Source organism: Apteryx mantelli, chromosome 1, assembly GCF_036417845.1.
Source record: "Apteryx mantelli isolate bAptMan1 chromosome 1, bAptMan1.hap1, whole genome shotgun sequence".
NCBI classification, from domain to species: domain Eukaryota; kingdom Metazoa; phylum Chordata; class Aves; order Apterygiformes; family Apterygidae; genus Apteryx; species Apteryx mantelli.
Window position 1 is genome coordinate 47736288 of NC_089978.1, and position 21486 is coordinate 47757773.

The window sequence follows — 21486 nt, forward strand, 5'->3', positions numbered from 1 at the left end:
GAGAGAATTACAAATTTGTCTTTTCCAAATTTCTTAAGATTAATGAGCTGTTGAACAAACTGCCATCCAAAAGATTAATTTCGCATTTAAGCAGGCCAGCTTCTCCTTCTGTAGACAGCCAAGCATTTTGCTTTGTAAATTCAGTACGAAGAATGTTACACTTTGAGTTGGAGTCTTTCCAGAGGTGGTTCATATCCATAGCAAAGGTATGTTCAGCCACTACACTTAAATAGTTAGCATGAAAGTTATCAATCTGTTTATTCATGTGTGTGTTCAAGAAAAAATGAAACTGGCCCCCTCTCTCCAGAGAAGAACATGTTAAAATGATGCAAAATCCAGTAAAATGGGGGTGCATGAGTATTTGCTGCTTTGAGTGCCAAATTGCTGAGGAGCCTTGCAGCATAGAGCCACATGGAATCTGCAAGTAGCACACCCAGGTGCTCTGTGCCAAAATCGCTGTTGCTGTCTAAAGAACAAATTCTTTCATGTTGAGCCAGTTCTAGTTTTCAGAGAAACTGAAGTTCAAACTAGATTTAATGAACTAATCTCTGAATAGCTTCTGCTTTATATCTGTTTAGTTTGTGTATCTCTGCTATTTGTTGTCCAGTCATTGCCTTAAAATCGCCCTTTCTCAGGGCTGGTTGCATTTTGATCTACTAATTGTTACATGTTTGCTTTTAGTGGTTGTGGGTTTATGGCTCAAGCTTTCTGAGTTTTAATCCAAGCTGCTTTTGAGTAATGTTTTCTCTTTTTAGTATTTTGTAAGGAGTTGCTAATTATTGGTGTATCATGCAGTGTGTTGCCTGTGGATGTGACCTCGGGGGATCCCGCTCTGGAGCTGAAGTTAGGATCCGAAACAACGAGCTCTTCTGCAACGACTGCTATATCAGATTTAAAAGTAAGGCAATCGGACTGCAGCGTGCATGACTGTAGTTCTTCTTTGTGCTCAAGCATTTTGTGCTGAAGTGTAAAAACCTCAAGTGTTTTTACAGCTGAGCCAGTCAATAGCTTTCATATTTAAGTTGGTATATTAATGAATAGATTCAAAAATGTTTGATTGTCAGTTCCTCTTTCATAAGGTTGTCACTCTTGACTTTTAACTTGCTGGTAACTGGTTTTATCACCTTATTATTAAGCAGCTTCAAACAGACAAAGTAGTACAGTCATCCTGCTTTCTTTGCAGATCTGAGAAAGTGGTGTCTAGGAGTTGTTGTCAGTTGCTGAAGAGGCTCATCTTGATAACAGAGAAGTCATTTTGAAAAATTGTCTAATTTATAAAAAAATAATCTGAATTTGTATTTAACTAAATCCTAGAACATGCCAGGAAAGCTATTAGGATATACTGTGCAGGTGGCAAAAATGCTGTTTTCTCTCTGATGCTATTATTTTTTGAATTACAGCTTTGTGATTGGTTGTTCATTTAAGTACAAGTCAGCAGGGAATTGATTTACTTACAGATCTGAATTGAAAGATGCAGTATAATTTCTTTTCCTTTATTACAGTTTACAGAATTCGGACTTACTGGAGCATGATGTTAAGGCTTTGAATAATAGGTGTTTTTTTTTCTCCCTCCCTCCCTCCCTCCCCTATTGTGGAAGGTGCTAGACAACCTCCTAATTTTTAGAAGTGGTCCCAGGGGTTTTATATGGCTCTATTTTTATATAGCAAATACAGAATTCTCCAGAATGACAATCTTCAGTTAAGGAAAAGGGTTTCTAAATGACTTGCTAGGAAAGTTGTGCATGCTTCTGCATGAGCCCAGCATGTTTTGCTCATGGAGGCCCAGAAGGCAGCAAAGGGAACTGGCTACTCAGACTGCGACGAGGAGCAGGACCTCGGGCATCTGCTGGCTGAGGGAGGCCAGCTCAAAGAGCAGCTTTGCATCTGATGCTGTTGTCAGGCTCTCTTTAACCTCAAGAAAGACGGAAAGCTCAGAAACAGTTGTGTGGTGCCTGGGCCACAAGTGAAAAAACCCACACCTTTCCTTGACCCTAACAGTGCCTCCACAGAGGCTGACTGGAGGTGCAGGGACGCTGCTAAGACGAGTAGGAGGAGGGAGAAAATCGCCCCCCTCCCTCTGGAGGTGGTCCAGATCTCTGTGAATTACTGTTCGGAGATTTTATCTCATTGTTGGTAACGTGACTGGGCCAAAGTATTCCTATTTAAAGAACTTATATTTACAGGACATTGAATCTGGAGCCTACTCATGTTATTTGAGCTTTGTCTATCTTTTCTTCTGGGAGGGGGAGTAGTTGCTGGGTGAGATGGATAAATCTGGAACTGAAAAGAATCTGAAATTTTTTTTTATTCCTTGTCAAGGACTTTGGCAGTAAACAAAAACACTATGGATAAAGTGCCATTTAGTCAGCCTTTAATATTGCAGCCCATAAAGCCACAGCAGTGAAGCAAAGTAAATTTTTGAGAAGTGGTTCTTTTCCCTTCTCTGAGGACTGCATCTTCCTGGGTCTGTGGGCACCTCCAAACATAGGGAAGGATGAGTTAGAGGGTGGGAACTCGAGGGCAAAATGAAGTCATTGAAATTGGTGATTTGAATAATCCAAAAAACTACTGTGTGATTATTGTAGTGAAATTATGTACTGAAAACACAGCACTGGTCTGCAGTGTGATTACTTTGCTTGCAGTTAGCATTAGGCACCAACCTGATTGATTATTAATTGGTTTGGAACATGACCAGATTGGCTAAAAGGTTTGATGAAATGTAGGTTTATTAATATTCACTGTGTGATTTTTACAGTGTGATGGTTTTGCATATTTTTGTTCATTTTTAGTTCAAGTGTTTTATACCTCTAACTTTATTACAGTGAAACACCAATGCATTGTTCAGTGTCCCCAAATGTATGCTGAGAGAGAGAGGAAAATAAAAAGCTTTTATTGCTATAACTGCTTAGCAAATCTTAATTTGTGTTCAAAGGTAAATTCAAAGGAAAAAAAAAAGTGACTCTGTCTTCATGCTGATACAAAAAAAAACTCTGAAAAACTTGGTAAAGTGCATATTCTATGAAAAATTACTTGGCCTGAAAAACTTATAGTGGTATAGTTGGGTTAAATCCAAATTTTTATTCATTAAATTTGACTTGCTAATTCCAGAATGTGTTACCTTTTTGCTGCTAGCATTTTCAGTAGATATTGAGAATTACCATTATCTGTCAATTTTTAAATTGAAAATTTTAATTTTTGTTACTAAGCTGCTTCAGTAACTAGAATTTAATTACAATTTCTTCTGTCTCTCTCTAACAGCTGGACATCCAACCTCCATGTGAAGCAAATGTAGATATGAAACCACTGTTGCAGATAGAAGAAGAAGTGATTGCTGCTGATGTAGATCTATAAATATATATATTGTGTGTATGTGTGTTTTTTTCTAAGAGTAACTTCTGCTTGTCTAGTCTTCATAGCAATGCATTATATCCTTCATATAACTATTTTTATTTATGAGAAAGTAATTGCAGTAAGGAAATGTCTGGGGAAAATGCTTTCACTTTTCAGCTTCAAGTACTGAAAGAACAAGGGAGAATAAATATATTTTCAGTAATAACTTCAAAATATTTTTGAGGCTTATAATCAACTAGATGACTTTCCAATGGTATATGAAGAGGGTATTTTGTTTCTGAGCTCTTGAAATGAGCGTTAGAGAAATAGTTAATATAAATATATGTTTACAATTGCTGTCTTTATTTTTGACATATACTGAAAGTGAATTCTCTAGGTTAATATGAAGCTGCACTTAAATGCACACAATGTGTTTGCTTTTCATATGGTGGTTTCTAAAATTAAGTGCTTTTTGAAACTTAAATACAAAGTATAATCTGTTTGCTCAGTGGTGATGGCGTAATATTCTGTGGAATCCATTGAAGGGGAAGATTTCTCCTTTTTCTTCCCATTTGAAAAATGTAACTATCACTTTTTCCTCCACACACTGAGTGGAGGATGGTTGTTGAATTACAGTATATTTGTAAATAAATTTTCTGATAGTGCATTTATTAGAAGTTTCTTTTCTTTCTATCCAGCAAAATATGTCTATAAGGTGATTTATTGAAAAAATAAAATTTGTTGGAATTTTGTTTTGGGAAAACATTTTTTTATAAAAGGATTAAAATGTCACCTTAAATATGCGTAAGAACAATAGCTCTTGCTCTTCTTTTTTCACTCACACTAGACTTCAAATTTTGTAGATACTGTCAAGCTCCTCATGTTCTTTCTCTTCAGCGTTTAATACAAGGGTGAGATTCTTTGAACTGTGTGCTCATCCCTTAACTACTATGGTCAGAAGAGGTGGAAGTTCCCCAAAATTTCTCTGCTGTGGTTAGAAATGAAGTACTGAAAATATCCTGGATTGTGTACTGGTGCCTCTGAAAACACCACAGGAATGCATGCTATGTTTTTCAGCAGCGACTCCCAAATTGCTTTGGTCAGTGGCTTTCCCAAATCATTTAATGCGCTGTTACATATATACCCCTTTGCATCCCCATCCTTGCAAGCCGAAAGGAAAATGTGGGGTGTGGACGAGAGGAATTTGGGGTCATGTTTTGCAGATGAGGAGGACTGCTGGGACGGGTAGGAGGGCAGGGTGAGGCCATGGGTTTCGACTTGCGTGTGGCGTGCCAAGGCCAGGCGCAGCGCTGCTGCCTCGCGGGGAGCAAGGACACTGACAGGGAGCTCGCAGGGACCAGGGAGGGATCGTAGTGCAAGAGCTGAGGGAAACACAGGGAGATCGAGCTGGCTTTTATGCCTGTGTCTCTACCGTTCTGGTGGAGTGGGGAAACTTCTCCTCTGTGGGTCTTCTCATCAAATGCACTTCACTAAATTGTCTATCTAATCTAATCACTAAATATTCTAGTCTGATCTAATCTGTAGCATTAGTGTGGGCCTAAGAAATAAAAAGAGCGCAAAGCTAGGAAGTTACTTTGCTCATTAACCCCTTGTGTCTCTTTGTTGATCTTTTCCCCTGAACTTTATGCCTTTTACCAAAGAATTCCCTGCAAATAGAGGAGTGCTAAACATTATTTCTAAATGTTGCTTTAAAAAAAATAAATATCTAGAAATGCCCAATCACAACACAGTTGCCAAGCTCCTTGTTCAGTTGCCTTTGTGGAGTGATTGGCTTGGCCTTGACTCTTGGTACTCAGTTAAGTGTCTCCTGTGAAATGGACTGGTAAAGATTTTTGGTTTTGTTTGTTTTCACCAGTGTGGTAAGTAAGTAACATTTCAGATCAGAGATGAGGACTCCAGGCTATGAAGACTCTGGTCTCCAAATATGCAAAGTGCAGAGAGATATTGCCACTGTCTGCTCACACAGCTCTCCCAGAGGCTGGGTCCTCTCCTCTGGTTATGGAAGAAGATCTGGTCTGTTGGAGCCATTCAGAATAGGAATCCAAATTAGGTGCTATGGAGTTTTGGCTCTCGTTTAGGACATAAAATTATGTGCCGAAGGGAGATGGTGCAAATGTCTCTCTACACTAGTTGTTTTTCAGCCTTTTTTATAGTAGGTGGTGTAGGACTATGGACAGCTGCCTTTTTTTTCCCCCAGGGTAAAAGAATCTTTCTGAAACTGTGGGAATAAATTAAGGATCCATTTCTAGACCAGTCCTGTTCCATCCTTGCCTCCCACTCCCCTGAAAGACACCGGGAGGTTTGTTTGTTTGTTTGTTTGTTTGTTTGTTTGTTTTAAAATCACAGGTCAACCCTCAAGGCTTCAATGAATTTATCCCAGCCTGTCCATCGTTTCCCCTCTCCCTGCACTGTGTCATGCAGCAAAGCTGTGGGAAGAGTTGAGGTGGCCCCAACGGCTATTGCACCTTGGAGCCCTGACGTGTTGCCCAGTCCCTGGCAATTGTTTGGTCACAGAAGTCACTCGTGGGGCGAAGGGCTGAGTGGGGCAAAGCTCAGCTCAGCTCCCCACTGTGTGCTGGAGTCAGGGCTCTCCAGCCGGTGTCCCGCAGCCTGGAGTTACTTGCTGTGAGCCAAACTGTCTTTTCCTGAATAGCGTCAAATATTTCCATACGCTCTCCAATTTCATTTTCCCAACATCAGTTATTTCATTAATTTGGTCCAAATTACTTGCCTGTGATTAACTGAAGTTAGTGCGGGTTAAAAAGCTGAAGTTGAAACCCTTACAGATTTGGAGCTGAGTTTCTCATCCTTATTAAAGCCCTGGTTAAACAGGGCTCCTTCAAACCTGCATTTGCTAATTCAAACGACAAATGGGGGCAAAAAAGCTCCTTTCTCCCCCCCCTTCCTCTGGAGGGGAGAAGACGGGGGAAAAAAATATTATGAATATTGTATCTATATATTACAATCCTCACTAAAGCATGTAGAATGTTTTGGACTCTAAAGTTCAGCAAAACTCATTTTATGCTAGCAACACAAGATGGCAGTGTGGAAGTATAACTTGCACGCTGAGGAGCACTGTGGTTTTAATCTTCTGCACAGTCCTAGGTTCCTCTTTCTGAAATGTTAAAAGTTGGTGTTATCTCTGCATTAGCATCTGAAATATGAAGTAGTCCTCAGTCACACAACCAATCTGCAAGAGAGCAAGGAATCGGAGAGATCAAAATCTAAGCAAGGGTGCATTCAGTCTGGTATGCAAAAGACCAAGTTTGTGCTCTGGGTGTTTTGCTTGGAGAATGGAATTGTTCATGTTTCACTACAAGAATGCGTATTGTGGTTGTAAGAGCAAATGAGTTTGTCTTGGTATAAAAATGATCATATTTGCTGAATAATGCTATACTTGCAAGATAATGAGAGTAATAAAGAGAAGTTTCTCTTAATCTTGGGTCTTTCCCCGCAGCTGGCATCGTGGGGTGGGATGTGCAGCTCAATCCGAGCAGTCTCCTTCAGTCTTGTCTGCCAGTTGGTTAATTAACTGTTAATTAAACCAGTGCTATGTAAACACATAAACAGAACATTCTTTATGAAGAAAAATAAATTAGAGTATTTCTACTGGAGTTTTGTTTTGTTTTTGAGATGCTGCTCAAGGAAGAACACCTGATTGCTCTGCCTCCTTTCAGCAACTTCAGGCTGTGTGTGTGTGTGGGGGGGGGGGGGGGTTGTTTTGGGTTTTTGTTTTGTTTTGTTTTTGTGGTTTTGTTGTTTTTTTAAGGTTAAGGCCCTTAAATGTAGGTATCGAAGCAGCGTTGTCAGCAGATGAGCTAGGCCTCTGCACTCCTGTTAAAATCTGTAGAGATTTAAGGCTCAGTTCAGTTCCTTGCTCTTAGGTGTCAAATGCCGTTTGAGATTTTGTAGTGTCTAGGACATTTGCCTAGGACTGGGGATATGACGCAAGACTTCGGGGATACTCATGCCCTCCTGCAGTAGCAGATGCAAGTCTCATGGGATACTTTAGGGCATCTTAAAGGGCAATAGATATTTATGAGCAAGCAACTGAATCAAGCTCAGGTCATACAGACAGCGGCACAGAGGTGCGATTTGGTGGCCCCTGAATCGGTGTCCGCCATAGGGCACGATACTTATCTCTCTGTACTTTATTGCATTTAATGGGAGTTTGGAGCTTAGCTCACATATAGACGTCTACAGTTTTACACACCTATGTTTACCTATCTTAATGATGACTGAATACACCAAAGTGTCTCAGAAATCCCAGTTCACCTAAAGAATTTTCAGCCCTAAATCTACCGTATCTTGAGGTTCGCAGTCTATAAGCTAGATAACTACTAAACTAGCTAGTTAACTACAATGTGCAGGTGAATATGGCTTTAGCATTGTGTGATCTACAGACAGAGGCTCCAGCGTAGGGCAGTGGTTAAATAAAAGGAGACCTCAAAAAATGGAAGTATGTTTTCTGTAACTTTTAGTATGAACTTACCATGGGCTTTCTCTAGCAGAGAAGAGGAATAAACAAAGCTTCTCTGAGCAAAACTCAAAGTATTGCGTGCACTCTTAGTTTTGCTGAGATTTCTTTAAGAATTTTTATTTTCCTTATGTTTCTAGATTTCTGTCAGAAATGTGCAAGCTAGATTACCTATGCATTCACCTCTTCAGGCAAGCTGCAGCAGCTCAGGGAGCACTGGTTACTGGCAAAATTTATGCAGTGAGTCCTTCATTAGAGCACAGAATCCGAAATTGGTGCTCACGCAAGTCTCGTTATTTCCAGGGACGCACCTCGTTGGTGAGCCCCAAGGAAGTTTTTCTTAGGGTCCAAGTGATGAAAGTTCAGCACTTGCCTTAGATAATAGCTGTTGCAACACAGCCCGCCTTGTCCTTTATGGGGAGTAAAAAGGGCTTGGGATCTGACTATCCGAGCTCAGTATGAGACCTGGCTTGCTTGCAGAGGTATTTTATATTCCAACCGCTCGTTTGTAATAGATTGACAAAACTTGTGTTCATGGTTTTAATGGAAATCTATTAGCAGCAGGCATAATTACATGAAAGAGCAGCTCCGTACTGAACGTTCATCAATGTTTTTATTTTAGCTCCTTGCTTCTTGGGAGCTAGGGGGTTTATGTTTAAAATAATATTCATTCACAAAAGGAGTATTCTAAGGTGATCAGTGGGGTATCAGTTTATTAAAGCAGAAAAATTTTTTAATTGGCTCAACCTCTTGGAAACAAACTTGCCTGTGAAGAAGCTGCTGGAGGCAGCAAACAGTCAAGAGAGGTATGTAGTGCATTGAGAGTTGCTGATGTCTATGAATTTGCCTTAACAATCAATACTGTACAAAAAACTAAAACACTTAAAAATATATATATATATGTACACACACATATATATGTGCCTGTGTGTGTGTTCAGACACAGATTCTCCTTATTAGTCATAATAGAAGATAGAAAGAAACCAAGAGCTGTCGCTGTTGTATGGGTTGTTCATGCTAATGTCCACCAATATATAAACATAATCTACTGAGAGCAAGATTGCAGTCAGCCCAGCATGCCCTCTGAAACAGTCTTCTGCAAGTGGCTGTGCCATAGCAACTGTTTTAGATTCCCTGACCTGGAATTTTCTTTTCCCCCCAGGCAGTCAACCAGATGTACCATTTATTGGTGCATCAATTACATATGGCTCTTCTGGGATGGAAATTCATGGCTTTCAGAGTCAGACAAGACTATTGCAGTCATTTTATCTGACCTTTGAAGATCAGAACCTCTCACCTGAAATTCCTATATTGAGCACATAACTTTTGTTTGAACAGTAGTGCACTTTGTTAGAAAGAAGTCTGGTGTAGATCTAAAGAATGCAAATGATGGAAAATCTGCCACGTGTCAAACTAAATTGTTCCAGTGGTTAATTAGCTTTCTTAAAAATGTTCATTTTATTTTTAGCTATTTTATTATAATAAACTTTTTAGATATTTTTAATTCATTTTGCTTGATTTAGGCTTCTAGCACTGGATCAATTTTTTTATTTTCTTCTCCTGGATTACACATGTGGTTTTGATATAATAGCCATTTTTTTGTTCTATCTATACTCATAAATAATATAATAATGTATCGCTATAACAATATATCATTATTTTAGTAATATATTATCATACATTATATACTAATAATTATAATAGCAATTATACAGTGATATAGTATTATATATAGTAATTTATTTACTTACTCATTTTTCTTTGTTAATATACCTGCAGATAGAGCTTTTATTGCTTACATCATTCAAAAAATGCAAGAATACCTCCGCAGGAGGCTACTATGGAGACACTGGTCATCACTCAATGAATTATAACACAGACTCCCCCAGAAAAAAAAAAAAGAGAGGAAATAAATAATCTTTCAGAGCACTAAAAATCTGAAGCTCTGTAAGAGTTTATATTTTACCTAACTCAAGAGTTTTGAAATAAGAGCTTATGTCCACGAGGGAATTTTCCAGCATAAGCCTTCTGGCTTAATAAGTAAGGTATAGAATTGCCTTTGTGGGAATGATTATCACAGAATTTCAGTGTGATGTTGCTAATTTTCCTGTCTTAGGGAGACACTGGTAAGAGATTCCCATTCCAGTGTTTCTCAGCTCCCAGGGGGGCAAGATCATGTTCCATTTTTAATTCTCAGTGTCTAGCATGAGTTGCAAAAATACAGTTTGTTCCTGCTGTGTTTAGCTGGTATAGATAGGGTGAGTCCACACTGTGGCCTTTCATGAAAATGCAGTTCTGCAAAGATAGCAACTGCTGTCTTCTGATGCTCATGTAAACAAGACTCTTGCAGAGAGGGAGATATTACTTCTACTTGCATGTGATACTTCATTTTAAGTAGCTGCCTTTCCTGCTTATGTGACCTATTCCTTTTATGAGGCATATCTTTTATGTGCTGCAGCTCATTACTGATGGCAGTACTTGTGTCAGTGCACTTTTTCCATGGAAATCAGAGGAGAATCCCAAAACAGTCATAGGAAAAGCCCCATTGATTGCAATGGAGCAAGTCAGTAAATGGGCAGCCTTCAGCTGGTCGCAGCTATCGTCTGCTAATGAAACACAGCCCTCAGCACAGCGTAGTGCAGAATGGTAGTCCAAAGATATACTCATTAGTACTAGGTTCTGCAGAATTCTGTTACAAATGAGCATGCATTTCTATCAACTGCTTGAATGCTCACCAATACTTTCGGTCCTCAGCAAGTTAAAAAAAAAAGTGACAAGTCACTTTTTTGTCCTTTGCTGTTGGGATAATTGGATGTTTTCTACTTTTGACTGAAGGACTCAGTATTCTTTGGAGTTGTCTCTTGGCAGTGATAGCTCGTAGCACATCTAACACCTACAAACCTCGGGATTTTGTGTTTCCTCTCCTTGTCCTCTCAGCGTTGGAAGAACGGAGATTCTGGGCTGAAAGTCATTACTGCCAATGTACAAAGCTATTTAGATCACCCAGAACACTGTGCGTCACACCAGCCACCTTGGTTTCATCATCACCAACCCTTATAATTTGATCTGCTTCGTCTAGTGATGAAGCAGTAAATCAAAATAAGCAGACTAACACTGGTTTGGCATATGAAAGATAGGTAGAAGCTAAACAAGAAAGGGATATGCAGGTTACGCATCCATTTACCCTTATTATGCTATTGTTTTCTTTGTAAATCACTTTGAAGATTCATAGTGTTATCATATAGTATGTCCTTGCTATCAGGGAATTGGAGTGTGAAGTGGACATTTATGCTGTTATGTTAAAACTATATGTTAATACTAAACACACTCCTTGCCAGATATGTCAAATTGAATTGTTCATAAACTAATTGAAGGTACTAAATTCACTGGGCTTGTAAAATCAAAGCATCCCTTCACTAGAGAGCATTTGAATTCTTCCCTTCAGTGTCTCAAGAATGTGACCTTTGAAGTATACTAATAAAGGTATCAATGAACACAGGCAGAAATGTTCCTGGGTCATTCCCTCAAGCAGCAGATATTTACACTCGTACTCCTGATTTTCATAACTATTTTTTTCCCCTCATTATTCCTGCTTCAGTGATTTTTTTACAGGGTAACAACAATGGTTATATTGTTCAGCAAATATATTTATCACCCAATCAGGCTTCATGCTGAGGCAGCAAAACAGCTGCATTTATAATGCTGTTCTCATGCATGTAGATCAACTGCAACTCTTTGATTCCCACAGAGCCTCATTGGTTTTAAGCAGAGCCCTGACTGCAAGCGGGGCTGGGAGTCATTTGCCCATCTGTTGCCTCCCCTGACAAAGCTGGCTCTTTGCAAGAGCACTGCTGTTCTCTAGCCTGAGAAAAAGATTTCCCCATGCAACCCACTGGTGCTGGATACGTTTTGCTGTTCAGTAAACTCCAGCGACTTGCATGAAAGGGGCGTCTGCACCGCTGGAGATTTGCTTCATTACTGGCCAGTTAGAACAAGAATATGACTCAGATCTGCAAGGCTTGTTAGTAAGGCTGGGAAGTGATAACCTTGACTGAGCTAAATACTAAAGGCTGTATTGTTGGCCAGTGTTGGTAAAATTAGCTCTATAGATGCGAGCAGAGCTGCGCAGACTTGCCTCAGCTAGGTGTGTACCCCTGGTGCAGACAAAATTAAAATTACCTTCCAAATCTCATCTCTGCTTTAAAGCTTTTGACAGCTGTTGTATAGGCCCTGTACAGATTGTACAAGTATCGCTTACCACTTTTTCTGAAAGTTTGAGAGAGTAGTTGGAGAAGTGAGAGTGTGCTGAAATAAATATGCTATGATTCTGTGGAGATGCAGAAGGCTCACCTTATTTTGTCAGATTATAAATCTGCTTTGAGATGTTTTTGAAGTCTCTAATTTCAAGCCGTTTGATTACATGGTAATTTTTATAAACCAAGTGGCCTTTCTTAGCCTTCCCTTGAAGTAGGAAGACAGTGAGAGTGAACCAGATAATTCAATAAAAAATTAACTTCTGTTGGTATTTCTTCAGCTAACAGAGTGTGAAGAGCTCTTGATAGATGATTGCTTCTCCAAAAAAAAGTTACCAAGGTTGAATTCTTTCTTAAATAATAAAATGGATCTCAGACAATCTGCTGGTCCTGGACTTTGAGTGATGGGTTTGTTTTCCCTCACTACTTTTAAAAGGAGTCTGTGGGCAGCATTTTCTAACTTTTTTAGTTAGATGTTTGCAATACAGATCTGTGTAGCCTGTGTAGCTGTACTGACTATTATTTTCCATATTAGGCATTGAGTTTTATATTTGTCAGACATATTGGCTGCACCCGTCAACTGCTTGTAAGCTTCTATTTTTAAGTAACTAACAAGTGAGGAGAGTGCTTAGAAGGATGGTAGATGTTTTTATTTAATCTTGAGTTAGGTCTGTGCAGATGGGGAAACTGCACTGGGATATATAATTTCCAGCAATGGTAGAAGGTTTCAGGACTCAGATCTCTTGCCAGGCAGGTCTCTCTCTACGAGGTTGGGTCAGATTAGAAAAAGCACTGTTTGTTTTTTTTCCTCTGCCCAGATATTACAAACTTAGCCTCTGAGACCTGATTCACCAGTTACAAGCTGCGATCGGCAGGAAACAGCTTTCATCTATCAGCTTTTCAGTACAAGATTGGGCAGATGACAGGAAAGATAAAAGCCATGGAAGTTCTGCTATTCTGCTTCATCTAATGTTGGAGTATGGACTGTCTTCTTCATGCCAGCAGATTTGCTCTATGGGTCACAGTGGGCAGAAGTTGATGTATTTACCTCGTTGCTTTTCTGAGCAAAACAGCACTTTCTGGTGCCATTGTTCACTGATGGTTCTGGCCAAGAAGGTTGGATGCACTCCCACACTGGAGCTGCTGGTTTTATCTTCTCTATGCTCACGTTCCAGCATTAAAGTTGGATTTGGCATTCCTGGAAGAAACCTGATGTTCAGTCTCTCTCTGAAACGTCAGTAATTAACTGTAGTGTTTCCCTTGCCGAAGAGCAAGCTGTGGGGTTCTTGCAGGCGTGCTGGGGAGTGATGTGGGGCAATCTCCTCGCCTCCCTACTATACTGTCAGGTTGGCTCAGTGATTATCTGCTGATGGTCGTGCTGCTGGCAGGAGGACTGAAGTCTCCTTGGCAGCTAGCCCACGCGTGACTTGGTACTTAATTTATTCTTTCGTTCCTTCAGCCCTGTTTCAGTAGCCCTTACAGATTCTCCTAGGGATCAGGGTCCTTTTTTGCATACAGTATGCTAAGGGGAACTCTTCCCCAGTGATCTGGTAATTAAATCAAGTTGTAGGTTTCATAAACTACCTGTTTTAAATGCAAAGCAGTTTTGAAGTTTCCTGATTTCCATCAGAGCTTTATGCCTGTCTGCCACCATGGAGTGGAAGTTGCATCTTTTCAGCAAAACCCATACATGCTCGCAGAGACTCCAGGGCAGTAGTATTTTTTGACCCTTTGACTGTCTAAATCAGGTACTGTAAAGACAGTATAAACTTTAAATAATAGGAGTACAGCCATGAACAGTCAAGCAGGGGAGCTCTCCATCCTTTGTATCCCACTCCCAAAAAGAGCAGAAATATGAAGAGGTGTACAAAGGGTTTCTTCCTATTTTTAGTTGATACTATGAAGGGTGTGATAAGCTCTGTATGTTGACTGCAGGAATTTGAATGAAGGCAGCTCACAGCAGGAAGAGCTTTGGGAAGGGATGGACTTGGAATATAGAAAGGGGGCTATCAACTTCACTGGTTGCAGTCATTCAAAACTGTTTCTCTTATCATACCTTAAGTTATGTCTCTTTGGCTAAAGAAAAATTAGAGCTTGGAGGATAGTGATGTGATGCAAAGCAATCACCATTTTTAGCATGTTCTGACACATCAATTAAATTCCTCTTTCTAAGAGGTTAAGCAGTCTAGTAAACCCTGACTCTAATACAGGACTATGTGATGGAAATATGACTCACATAAGGTGGTGGACAACTGGGTGAAAAACTATTTGCATCAGCAGAGAATATCATAAGATTTATTTATTTATTTTTTTTTTGGTCTGAGCTAGAGCCTTGTTTTTGTATTTCAATCAAATTAGACCATTTCTAGAAGCCTTTTCCTGAAGGATTGTTCAGCTGGGACTGACTCAGCTACAGAAGTAATTGATTCTCTAGCACTAGGGCAATGAAAGAGATGAATTTTGAGAATTTTCTCTGAGATTATTAAGTAGTTTTTCCATACTTCATGAAAATTATGTTGGATTTAGACTGTCTCTAATTGACACTCTCCTGACTAGATGGTGAATTTTCTCTGAGGTTTCCTATCCAAGCTCTTTGTAGGCTTGAACTTGCTTCGCTTGTGGTATTTGAGGCCTTGCTTCTGGCTTTGCAGACCTGTACCCTGATTAAAGAGTTAGATATGCCTTTTAATTAATTTTTAATCAAAATGAAGGAAGTAAAGAAGAAAATAGGTGGAGGAAATCCTAAAAAGCTGAAATCTTTGGTCTGCTTTGAGTTGGCTTCAGCTCTTTTTATGCTTGAGGACTGCAACTGATTCAGTCTTTTCAGTTTGGTTAAGAACTGACCAAGGTATATTGACATTTTCTTGCAAAAACAGAGAACTCAAAGTTCAGATGCTTGTCCCTGTGTGCTCTGTTCTTATCCTAAACTCGTAAACCACGGATCAGAAATCAGAACACGCCCAAGGAGGCTCACAGAGTGTACTGGTCATTTGTGGAAATATTTATTGTCAAAATAATTTTAAAAGACTGCATCCATTAACACAAACTGATACTCATGTTTTCTGCACAATAATTACCTTCCTTTCACCTTTTCCTCACCCCTCAAAAATCTTGTCAGGCAACAGCAATCTTATCTGCTCAGGCTAAATACATTAAGAACATTTAATAAAAGGTCATGCTCTTTTTCATAAATACATTTGGTGCACTGGTTTGAAGATTTTTCTTTAACAGGATGCTGTACTTAATTGCCTTTTTATGCTGAATAGCTTTATTGGAGTCAATGAACTGCTTTCATAGCTCATTATAATATTCAATTATGTAAACATACTAGTTTCTATTTTATTTGTCATCAATCAGTCTCATTTTTAAGACTGAGTTTTGTTTTGTTTTTAGTTTGACTTCAGACAGTCATCAATTGTATTTCCTTTGAATGCATTTGGAATCCTAATAATTGGATGAGGAGCAGACTAAGTATTCCTAATTTTATTCAAAATACAATTTGTTATAGATCTTATGTGGTTATTATGATACATGAAGATGCTGTGTGAGGCAATCCATCTGATTCTCATATTAATTCTTTTTTAATCAAAAACACTCTGTGCATTACTTTGTCCCATTATTTCTAGATTTGTTTAGCCTAGCAAAAGGTTGAAAGAGAATGCAATGATTCACTTATGAATGCATTCAGGAGGGGGAGGGAGTTAAACATCAAGAAAAATAAGATCTGTTTAAGTTAAGAGAGAGTACTGGCATGAGATCAAAGACTTATAAATTGGTCATAAATGTAGACAGGAAATTAGAAAAAGATTGCTGGCCATTTGAAGAATGATGTCTGAGTTAGGGTATGGCAGTAGAGACAAGATGGACTTTCAAAGATTCATGGAGGAATGTGTATGACAGAAAATAGAGCAGTTCCTGGGTTATCTTATCGTCCAAATCCACAGACTCACAGAGCCGTTGAGATTGGAAGGAACCTTTAGAGACTCTCTAGTCCAAACCCCCTGCTCAAGCAGGATCGCCTAGAGCAGGTTGCCCAGGACCCTGTACAGATGGCTTTTGAATATCTCCAAGGATGCAGATCCCTTTGTATCTGACATATTGGTATCTTGTATGGTGGCTGAAAGGAATGCTGATTTGAACAGGACTTATTTTGTCTTAATCTGATTCTTCATCGGGGTTTTTAGTTAACTGGTGGGGCCAAGATTACTTTCTTTCCTCCCTTGATGGTTTCTGAGGTGTTGTAGTTTGGCTACAGCTACCAACAAGGGTAAGGTGTGTTGGGGCTTCTAATGACACTTGCATACAGTATTTTGCAGCTTCCTCATCTGTGTGCTTTGATCACTCACAGGATTGAAGAGATTGCTACATTTGAGACTGAGGCAGGACCTTTCCTCCAGGTTCAATTGGCAGGGATGTCTGGGGTTTTGCCAACGGGTGGGACATGCTAGGAGAGCAGGAGAGCTTTATAAAGCAAATTCCCTGTTGCTGACAGGATTATGGATATTGGCAATGATTTGATCTTTCCTGTTCTGTTTCCACGACATGTTAGAGTTGTGCTTCTTGGCTGGGTTGGATGTTAGACACTTGGGCACTAGATCTTTTTTGCTCCTTACAGGTACACAGGTACATGTAGGCATTTGTCATACTCCTGTCTAGCTGAGACCTACATCATGTATTCACTTTTCTCACAGCTCTCCCTTCCTGCTGCAATTTGCTGGCCTCTTTCTAATGCTGGTACGGCCAGTGCTGACCTAAGTTTTCTAAGAACAGTCACTATATACTATAAGATCATGCCCCAAAATAGACTGAAAAGCAATTTCTGTGACATTCATGATTAGCTTCTTATTAGAATTCTTCCAGTCTTTCAGTTCATAGAATAGAAAGTCAATATGAATTAATTTTTCAGATACGATGGTGAAATGCAGTATTTAGAGTTTCACTAAAGCATGTTACTTTATGCAGTCTGTATTCATTCTCTCCACGCATGGTCACTTCTATCTCTGCATACGCCATACCTAACGCTTTCTTCCCAGAATGCAGACATGTGGCAAATTGCATCAAAGCTATGACTCAATGAACTCTGAATGTGTGTGTAGATTTACTCTTTTATCCTTTTCCTGTGTGATGTTATGAGATGCTTGGGCCAGATTCGCAGCTTGGTTCCTGATATCTTTGCAAGTTAAGAGTAGTGACTGTTTCTCAACAGTTCACCACTTTTTTTGTCAGAAATTAATCCCGTAAACTGGATTCATTTATTTGCTATATGAAGGACAATTATTAGCAATGAATGTATATTAAAAATTAAATATTTTTTCTTTTTTTATCATTTGCCTTTTACATTGAGCAGTGAAAATAAAGAAGACGCTTTTTAGTCAGTTTGTGAGATTCATTTTTCGAATGTAATGTCACAAAAACAATTTCAGGAAATGTTTAGATGCTGCTTCCAAAAAAGTAGTCAGCTTTGAAATTGTAAGCAAAATAATAAAACCAAGTAGGTAGCTCATATACCAATATCCTGCTGCTCTCAAGAAGTTTTTGAGTCTACGTATTAGTCCATTTATTTAAGTGTTACTCAAACTAGAGGTCTTGCAGATGAGGCATTAGTGTTGGATTTCAAAATTTGATTTTTGGAACCAAATGTGGACAGATGCCATTAAAAGGTGATTTGGAGCATAATGCATAGGCATTTCTTGAAGAACTTGTCATTGTTTTAGAGTTGTTCAGTGTGTGTGGTAGAAAGATAGAGGCTTTGAGAGCTCCCTATTAAAAAAAAAAAAAAAAAGTGTTTCTGTTCCCAGTTGTTTCATATTAAAGGGCAATGGTTGCTTCTAAAAATGATTCTGTTTTTATTTTCTAATTTTGAGATAAGAATGTCTGTGATAGAAACCGATGAATGTGCATCCACAGGAAGGATCTGATCTTTCATTAATTTCAATGTAGAACCTCTTTGGAAGAAAATGTTTGAGGATTTTTCCAAGAGCTCTGAACATCATCAGGTTTTGTTTTTTTAAAAATCTTTCTCTTGTTACTTATTTCCAAACCTGAAGTAATCTATGAATTGAAATAGCAATTAGGAAACTTTCCTCTGCATTTTAATTTTCCAGCTGTTAGTCACAGAGCAGGATGGCTACCTAAAATGTTTTTTCCTTTTATTTTTAGTAAATTAGGAATTAGTAAATTTAACAATAGAAAGTGTTTTTTATTGGTTACCATGGCAACCTGTTCTGCAAAATATCCTTCAAGAAATACCTTTTAATTTACTATCTCCTAAAGGATATGGCAAGCACTTTACTGTCTCTTAATACAGCTGTATTTAATGCTACCTGGTGATTAGCATGTTAAGTCGTCTATGTGCTTTGTGTCTAATGTTACAATAGGACTTGTTAAAGAGAGACCTTTAATTCACTAAGTATATATATAAATGTTATTACTATTATTTTAAGTTTTTCACTCTGCTTCTGCAGTTATTTTAAGTATAAATCCCTAAATTTCAATTTCTATATTTTCTCCATTATTTGATGGTGGATGAGATGTTTACTGGGACCCCTTGTCTTCTAAAGCAGTTGATCCACCCTTCCCTCTCCATGCCACTTAGTAGTTCTGCTGAGATATTTGCAGTAAAATTATTACAGCTCAATGTGATTTTAGTGATAAACTGGTGTATATATTGTCAGGGTGATATGATTTAACTATATGGCATGATTTAAATACTGTGTTCCTAAGGAGCGCAGAGTCTGCAAAAAAAAAAAGGCCAAATACGTTCAAAATGATTTGGCAAGATTATTACATGATGAAAATTACTTTCTGGTGGTAGGCAGTGGGGGTAGTTTTCCCTCATACATATCCATGAAATTATTTTAGCATCTGGAGGTTTATGTTTGTCATTCAGGCCTGGACCGCCTCATTTTAGAAAAGCATGAAAATCGCACAACTGGAATGTGATGGCAGCATGCATTTTACTGCAACTTGTAACTCAAGATGCAGAATGGAAATCATATATCAGAACAGTGGGATGATATGTAAGATTGTTTTGGCTCTGTTTATAATATCAATATAGAATATTATAGTTTTGACAAATGTATACATTGTTTTAGAAATTAATCAGAGCACAGTTGTGGTACTTGAAATATTTATTTACACATTTACTTTCAATTCCTCACTCTATTAATCCGTCTCTGATGAAGCTGAGCCAGAGTCTTCCAGCTCCTCTTGTAAAGTCCCTAGGGTAGTATGGGTTTTCACTATCTCTAAAATTATCACAGCGCTAGTCTCTGTTCAAGTGTATCCTTGCAATGCTGTGAGAATCTCAGTGGACAGTGGTATACCTTCAGTCAAAAGCATTTCTGTGCATTTCTCTTCACAACAGCACATCATTTTGGCCCAGGGGCTCCCCTCCGTTCTTTGGCTCTCCCTTGAGGTGCTGTTTGAGAGCTGTTGCTTTCCTCTGAACATTGCTTTTCTGATGATTGAGAAAGGTATTTTTTTGCCTTTTTTTTTTGAAAATAAAGTGATGACAAGTCTTGACTATTTAAAACCATTTTGTCTTAAAGGATCTCCCTTGTTAGTCCTATCTTCACACTTCTTAATACACTTTTCTGAGAATGTGTCTCATAGTAGACAAGAACACTATAATGAAAACAACTCTACTGGGCAAAGGGACAAGCCTGTCTTCTTTATTTGACTGGTTTACTTGCAGGCAAAGTAAACATCTGTACTGCCCAAATTTATTACATAGACTCTCCCTAAGTCTTGTAGAAGGTTGCATATATGGATAGAACAGCTGACTTCTTTACAGTGCATAACTCCTATGTAAATAATGTATGGCTTAATACCCTCAGATGCTACCAGGCTTTCCTGTGGCTGTATGTAGGAAAAGACAACAGTTGTGCTTAGGTATGGACTCCCCCTGTTAATGGGAATAGCTTGGCAATGTCTGTGAGATATATGCGGTGGCTTGCTCAAAATACTCGTTGCTTACATGGCTTGATCATATTCTTCACAGCGTAGTGGATATTCAAAGTGCTTGACGATCTTTCCAGAGGAGAAATTTCTAACTTCAGTAAAATATTTAGTGAATAATGAAAGAATACTGTAATGAGACTCTAACCTAAATCTCCAGCTCTGCCTCTCTTCTGGCTGAAATCTTCTGCCAGCTGTTTGAAAAATCTGTTGCTGAAGACACTCCAGCGATAAAAAAAATCAGTGGGTTGCAGCTGTTTCTCACTGAATCATTTATGTTGTGCGGAACGGAGATGTAGAAAAGAGGAGTTGCAGTGTCTTAGTAGGTGTAAGTGGAAACCTCTCAGAGAGAATGGAATGGAGAAATCTGTAATTTCTTCATTACACCAAAATAAAAAAATGCTATTTTTCAGTTCATTGCCATCTGTCCTTACTTGATGAACCTACTCAACTAAACGTGACTGCATTTTCTCATAGTGTTTTATCTGACCTGGAATACAGGCACTGGTGCTGTACAAATCTAGGCATTCCTGGATACAATTAGCACTGCCAACATCCCCATGAAAAACATGGTTTAAAAAAAAAAAAATCTCCGCAAGCATGTAAGCATTTAATTCAGCTAGGCTCTGTGATATCCACTTAACACTGCCTGGTTCTCTTCATATAACGATGAGTTGCAATGACTTGAAGAGCGCATGTCCTCTAATGGCTCATATGCTCCCAAACACTTGACTGCTTACTTACAAAAGTAAACTCCTTGCTTGCAAAGCCATTGCCTAATTAGTAAGTGAAGCTCACCACATGTTGGCATGATAGTTTCTTTGAAATGGTTCTGTGGGTTGTTATACTGTGTAATTCCAGGGGTTGACAAGCCATTTGTTTTTCTGTCTCTGTTTAAGGTTTTATTTTTTTTTAGTTCATTGTCAGAAAGATCTTTGTAGATTTCGCTAATACCAAGATAATGATCATTCTGTCAGATAATGTTTAGGTGTGGAAATACATCACAGGATAGCTGCAATGGAGAATATACAGCTGAGGGAAAAAAGAAAGGAAAAAGTGCTTGTAATTGCCAAAATTCTTTGTTGCTTATTTTGTTTTCAAAAAGTCTTGTTTTAGCTTTACCTCGAACCTGGGACAAATGAATTACTGCATGACTGTAAGGATCGCAGCACTGAAGTATTTTTTAGGTTAATATTTGCAAAGACCAACCCTAATTAAACTGGAAAACAAATACCATATAATATTCAAATATGTGAAGGTGAGATACAGTATGATATTATTTCAGCATCAAACAACTGTATTAAAAATGGCTGGTAAATCTGAGGGAAAATTCCATCCTTCAGTAGTCAGTGGTAGTTTGGATAAAGAGGTGGTCAAAGTTTCATTTAAGATATTAGAACGCTATAATAGAGAGTTTCCCTTCCCTCCTAACCCAGAAAAAAAAAA

The 21486-nt window shown here is 38.7% G+C and overlaps 1 protein-coding gene across 7 annotated transcripts in view; it reads left to right on the forward strand.

Annotated features, from left to right (window-relative positions):
• Positions 1-4082, forward strand: part of LMO7 (LIM domain 7) — a 137361-nt gene extending 133279 nt beyond the window's left edge. For 5 of the 7 annotated variants that reach the window (XM_067292827.1, XM_067292849.1, XM_067292858.1 and 2 more), the window contains 2 exons: positions 796-898; positions 3259-3359. In XM_067292827.1, coding sequence (XP_067148928.1) covers positions 796-898; positions 3259-3281 — 126 coding nt within the window. In that variant the 3' untranslated portion in view covers positions 3282-3359. Of the gene's footprint in view, positions 1-795; positions 899-3258 lie in introns of all 7 variants that reach the window. The other 2 variants (XM_067292873.1, XM_067292841.1) reach the window with 1 other exon arrangement.
• The last annotated feature ends 17404 nt before the right edge of the window (positions 4083-21486 follow it).